The sequence below is a fragment of the Festucalex cinctus genome, chromosome 20 (assembly GCF_051991245.1).
Source record: "Festucalex cinctus isolate MCC-2025b chromosome 20, RoL_Fcin_1.0, whole genome shotgun sequence".
NCBI classification, from domain to species: Eukaryota; Metazoa; Chordata; class Actinopteri; order Syngnathiformes; family Syngnathidae; genus Festucalex; species Festucalex cinctus.
Window position 1 is genome coordinate 12,839,584 of NC_135430.1, and position 6,000 is coordinate 12,845,583.

A 6,000-nucleotide genomic window follows, 5' to 3' on the forward strand; every position below is an offset into this window, starting at 1 on the left:
AGAGCCATATAGAAAAAAAGCTAAATTAATTTAATGCTAATTGCTGCAAAACAAAAACAGATAGAAACATACTTTTTTTTCCTGATGAAAGAAGAGACTTTAATCTTTCTTTTGGTAGGTTCCATGCTTTTATAGCAATAGAACACAATAGTCTGCGGGCCTTGCAAAATCAGTCAAAATCCAGTAAAACAGCTGGGAGCAAACGGGATTGCTTCTGTGAAAATAGTTGGGAGCGAAGGAGTCAAGCTAGCTAGCTAGTTATCTAACTTAAGTCTCCCTCACCCTCAGAACCGGTGACTCCACAGCCTCTCACCTGCAACTCGGACCACTTCCAGTGCGTCTACTCGTTCCAGTGCATCCCCGAGAGCTGGAAATGCGACGGCGAATTGGACTGCTTCGACCAGTCAGATGAAGAATTTTGCCCGACGGCCGTACCGGGCACTCTCCCCCCGCAGGGTGGCTGCCCCGCGGGGCACTACCGGTGTTCCAACGACGTCTGCCTGCCGGCCATTCTGCGCTGCGACGGCGTCCCCGACTGTCCTCACGGCGAGGACGAGCACGGCTGTCGTAAGTGTCGTGTCGCTGATGGAATAAATAAATCATATTTTTGATAAGATATTGGAGATCGTGCTGCCTTTTTTGTGTGTCCAGCCGTGCTGCAGTGCGAACTGGGAGAACTCCTGTGTGATACTTTGTCCGCTTGCGTTCCTCTTGAGAAGCGTTGCGACCGCATTGCAGACTGTCTGCCTTTCCACGCAGATGAGTCCAGTTGTGACGGTAATGTGATGTCTTACACATCTTTCACATCAACCTAAACAAGACATCCATTCATTTTTAGTTTTTTTTATACAGTATTTTCCAAATCTCTACTCACATTCAGTGTTACCTTGCGCCAATTTATGAGTTTAAAATTTAGGGTGTGTCTCAAAGTAGCTTTAAGTTTTATCTTGACGTCTTTGAGTGAAGTTGTGCCAAATAGACCCTCACACTGTATCTCTGTGGGTGCTTGTTAGAGCGCATATCTACTGTTTGAGTGTCAGAATCTGGCAGCTTTCTGCCAAATTCCAGCATTTTCCCCTTTTCCGGTCCTTATTTGCCGTTCTGACGTTTGATATGGAAGCTTAAAATGCGTTCATCTCCAGAGAGCAAATGTTCCATTAAGTACTACATGCCAATTTGACCTTAAAATAACGGCATTCGCCGGCATTTCTGTTGTTGCCAAGGTGATCCCGTATCTGCTATTTAATATAATATAGTGGTGGATGAGCCATGACGCTTCTCGGGTTGTTAGCTGTTGTATTGGTTGCTACGTGTTCAGAAACCAAAGCAATTTGAACAATGTTTACTCTGGATGAATTCAGGATGTAGCATTATTTAAATTAATTCCAGTTAATTGTGTTGTTTTATATTTTTTTGTTCAGCTTTTAACAACAGTAACACTGTCGCTGTTTTGTTTTAACCACATTAAAAAAATGTCTACAATGTGATTGTGATTAACTTCATGTTATCTTCAATGAAAACAAATAAATAAGGATATTCATAAGGAGAAACAAAATAAATATCAGGAGAAATAGGTAGTGTTGTTCCGATACCGTTACTGGTATCGGCAGAGGTGCCGATACTGCATTAAAACAGTGGTATCGGTATCGGTGACTACTCACAAGTAACATGCCGATACCATTAAATCCAACTCTAATATAGGATTTTGGATGCAGCATCTTGTGTCTTGCTCATGCACGACATTCACTGGTATGTGACATGTTCACTGCATGCCGATCTAAGATATCCTATTGGCCCTTGAATGCTCCGAACCAATGGCAGGACAGCTTTTTCATGTTGAGGAAAAAAAAATCTTAAGTATCGGTATGGTATCGGTTTCGGCCGATACTGCAAAGCTGGGTATCGGTATCGGGGGCCAAAAAACAGTATTGGAACAACACTAGAAATAGGTCCTTTTTTTGTATTAATGCAGGTGGGGAAAAATAAAATAAAATAAGACGAATTTATTTTAATTTGGTTTGGCTCATTGAGCTTTGTCTCACGTAACACTCAGGGATTCTGTCTATTTCAGTATAAAGTCACTTTCACAAGTCTAGGGGGAGCCCTGGAGTTACATGGAATAAAAAAAAAAAAAAAAAAGTTTCTTATTGCTACCTGTTTTTCATGTTTGCAATATCAGAGAAATGAATGGCTGACTTTCTAATATACATGCTAATGCGATGCCATTTCCGTGGCAACTCGCGACTCATTATTATTGAGGAGGTGAGAGGGGGGAGAAAAACTCATTTTAGCGAGACGGGGCTTACCATATGGTAATAACATAAACATGTGAATTATTAATATTACCAGGTTGTCACTCTCACTTGTTATTCTTTATTTTTTGTTTTTGTTATGCAGCTTGTCCTCCCATGTACTGCCTGGGTCGAGGCCCGTGTCATGTGGAGGAGCACGGACCTGTTTGCATGTAAGCCGCACACGCACGCTCACCTTATCTCGCATGGTGAGACGTCGGACATAAAAAATTCTATCTGTCTCGCTCCGCGAAGCATGTTAGAACCTGTAAATTCAACTCGCTTTCTTCCTCTGCCAGAATGCACGGCTTCTCGCCTTTATATATCTCAACGGCGCCTCTGCGGAATTGTTGATGTATCCTGCTGGTCAATATTTAAACACCATGTATCCGTCTGGTTGGCTCACTCTAACTTTGTAGTTACAAACCAGGATGATGGAGATTCTATATGGCTGTATCGTATGGAGGACCAAAACTGCCAAAATTCAAAATAAATAAATGACTAAATAATTAATAAATAAATAAATGACTAACAGTGAAAATAAAAATCAATATAGAAAAATATAATTCGAAAATTATATCGAAAAAAATATATATAAATGGAAATAATTAGTGAGTAATTTATTTGATTATTTAATTTATTTATTTATATATTTATTTAGTGATTTATTTATCTATTTATTTATTTATCCATTTATTTAGTCATTTATTGATCTATTTATTTAGTCATTTAGTCATTTATTTTGAATTTTGGCAGTTTTGGGCCGTACTGCCAAGTCGAAATGTTATTCAGATGAGGGGGCGGTCCTAAGCGTGTCTTGGGTTGGACTCCGCCGTTGCGAACTGACTGTCATTGGTCGAGAGAGCAGATCGGCGAACAAGGAAGTCTTGTCGGCTTGCAACGAATAGCTCCAGCAATGGACGACGATCTCATCTGAATAACATTTCGACTTGGCAGCACGGCCCAAAACTGCCAAAATTCAAAATAAATAAATGACTAAATAAATAAATAAATGACAAAATAAATAGATAAATAAATGACTAAATAAATAAATTACTAAAAGCGAAAATAAAAACTGATTTATTTCCATTTATATTTGTTTTTGGATATAATTTACAAATAATATTCACTTTTATTTTCACTTTTAGTCATTTATTTATTTATTTAGTCATGTATTTATTTTTAATTTTAGCAGTTTTGGTCCTCCATAGTATCGAGCTTGGGATGTCTGTATTTAAGTCCCCGATACATTAAATTAGATACTGTATGTGTGTAGAGGTTGAAGGGGTGCACCAACTCCAAAAACTAAAAGTATCCAAAAGGTTTTGTTTGAATAATACTTTGAAGCCACTCACCCTCTTCGGCAACCTGACAAAGTTGGCGCACCCCTCTCTCCGGATCTTTGAAAGCGATGTGCCTGGCAGCCCGTCCAAGGCTGAAGGCCCGCCGCCATGACCACACGCATGACGTGTGGTCACACCCCTGCTTTGGATGATAAGCGCGACCAAGCGACCGGGAAAGCCAGCTGATATTGAACAGATGTCGACTTGGACGAGATTTCTTTCGAGAAGGAAAGAACACACACAAACAGGCCAAAATCTTTCGCAGCTGTGGAATCAGAATTGCTAATTTTGCTATGTCGACTTTTAGCATGTTAGCATTCGAACAGGTGGCTTTATCGCGTCCATTGAGGCATGAGAAGTTAACATTACAGGTCCACGCCAGTTAGCATGCTAAATGTTAGCATCGTAGAAATGTCCATTTTGCCTGGATCGTTAGTGTTTCCCTGTCCACAGGTGTGATCCAGGCTGGACCGGCAACCGTTGCCACGTGAAGATGAAGCCGCCACTCACTAATCCTACACCACACGGGCTCGAAGACACGCAACTGGGTAACATTTCGCTGTCCAATTCGTAAATAACAAATTAATTTGACACTGACCATGTCGCTCAGATGCGGTATACGCCGGCATCGCCATCGGCTTGCTGCTGCTGGTGGCCGGCGTGGCCGTCTGCGTCTTGGCTCTGTGCAGTAAGCGATGCCGCGTGACGTGAGTCGCCTATTATGACACTCGTGTTTTTTTGTTTTGTTTTTTGTCTGCCGATAATGATGATGAGCTCGTTTTTGCCTCCGCCTCCACAGGAAGCGAAGCCCGACGGGCTACGGGATGATGGATCGCCCCACCTTTGACTGGAAGGCAGAGGTGATGTCCGACCCATCGTTAGACAATTCTTCTGGGGCATCATTAGTGTCCACAGTCATACAAATTGCAATACAGTAAGCCCTGGCTATTCGTTATCCAAGCTAACGTTTACAATGGGCTCTATAATTTAAACTGTACACAGACTGCAAAAAAAAATAAAGCACCAAACACTTCAATATAATTCCATTTCCAACATTACCCATATAATTAATGGCTTATAGATGATTTAAGTTCCAAAAAAATTCAAGTGGGCAATTACATATATATGCAACTTTTTCTGCTAACAACCTAGGCTAAACTTAGATTTATATAGAAAAATATGTTTGTTTTGTAATTGAAGATTAAATTTTTTAATGCAATTTTATATATATATATATTTTTTTTATTCTAGTTTTAAATACATTTTTATTAATTCACTTCATTTTGTCACATTTCAAAAAATAATTTTCTCTTCTAATATTCCAATTTAACAATATTTAATTTTAATTTTCAAATTTTAGTTTAGCATTTTTGTCCTTTATTTTTTTTATTATAATTTTAAATATTTATTTGTTCATTCACTATATTTTATAAAAAAAATCTATTTTTATATTCTATGATTTCATTTAAAAATATTAATTTTCTTAAATTTTAATACATTTTTGTACATTTTAAATGTATTTTTTATATTCTTTGTATTTAATCTCAAATTAAATTTGGACTTTCTTCAATTTTTAATTTGCTTATCTCAATTTTCCATCAGTCATTTGCTCTTTTTAATTTTGTGATTAAAGTAAGTATGTGTTTCTATTATGTTGTTTCTTATGTAGCTAATTAAAGTTTCCAAATAATGTCAATATGATGCAGCACATTTCTATTTTTTTTTTTATACAGCTCTATCACTGGATGCCTTTAAATGTCTTTAAATACAAAAGATGTATGATGAGGATAATGATAGTTATTCATGGGATGTTACATTTTCAGCCATTTGATTTGACCTCTCCTCATCAAGTTCTCATCGACATTTAAATCTTTTTTTTTTTTTTTTATGCATAATTTCAGTTTCGCAGGCGTGCAATTAGGCGCAGTAACGACGGTGGGGGCCTCTCCATCAGCGTGTACCCTTGGAGGATGGAGACAGAGGTGAGAGGAGTTTTTTTTTTTTTTTTAACCCCTTCTCGAAGTAGCAGATGTCAAATAGAGCGCCTCGTGTTCCTCACTCGGCAGAGCTCGTCCTGGAGGGACGCCAGGCTGTCCTTTGCCAACCCGCTGTACAATCATCATCATCATCATCATCATCATCTGAACCCTGATGAATGTCGAAGCTCCCAGGCGTAAGCTCCAAAAAAGATGGACTGTGCACATGGACGCCTGCTGTGGATCAGTATGCGAACATACCTTGAATTTTTTTTTTTCCTCAGGGAAAGTGAGTAGAAACAGAAACGTAGATAAACAGAATTGCTCCATTTTTTTTCTTGGTCACTTGTTGCTAGGCAGAATTTTCAGGGATTGAACATAACTGCCCCA

At 38.8% G+C, this 6,000-nt stretch overlaps 1 protein-coding gene across 1 annotated transcript in view; it reads left to right on the top strand.

Moving 5' to 3' along the window:
• Positions 1–6,000, top strand: part of malrd1 (MAM and LDL receptor class A domain containing 1) — a 48,988-nt gene extending 42,988 nt beyond the window's left edge. Inside the window, exons 27-34 of the mRNA XM_077509711.1 lie at positions 289–567; positions 652–777; positions 2,398–2,464; positions 4,088–4,182; positions 4,245–4,341; positions 4,434–4,494; positions 5,536–5,616; positions 5,701–6,000. Of these exons, the coding sequence (XP_077365837.1) occupies positions 289–567; positions 652–777; positions 2,398–2,464; positions 4,088–4,182; positions 4,245–4,341; positions 4,434–4,494; positions 5,536–5,616; positions 5,701–5,811 (917 nt within the window). The 3' untranslated portion in view covers positions 5,812–6,000. The remainder of the gene's footprint in view (positions 1–288; positions 568–651; positions 778–2,397; positions 2,465–4,087; positions 4,183–4,244; positions 4,342–4,433; positions 4,495–5,535; positions 5,617–5,700) is intronic.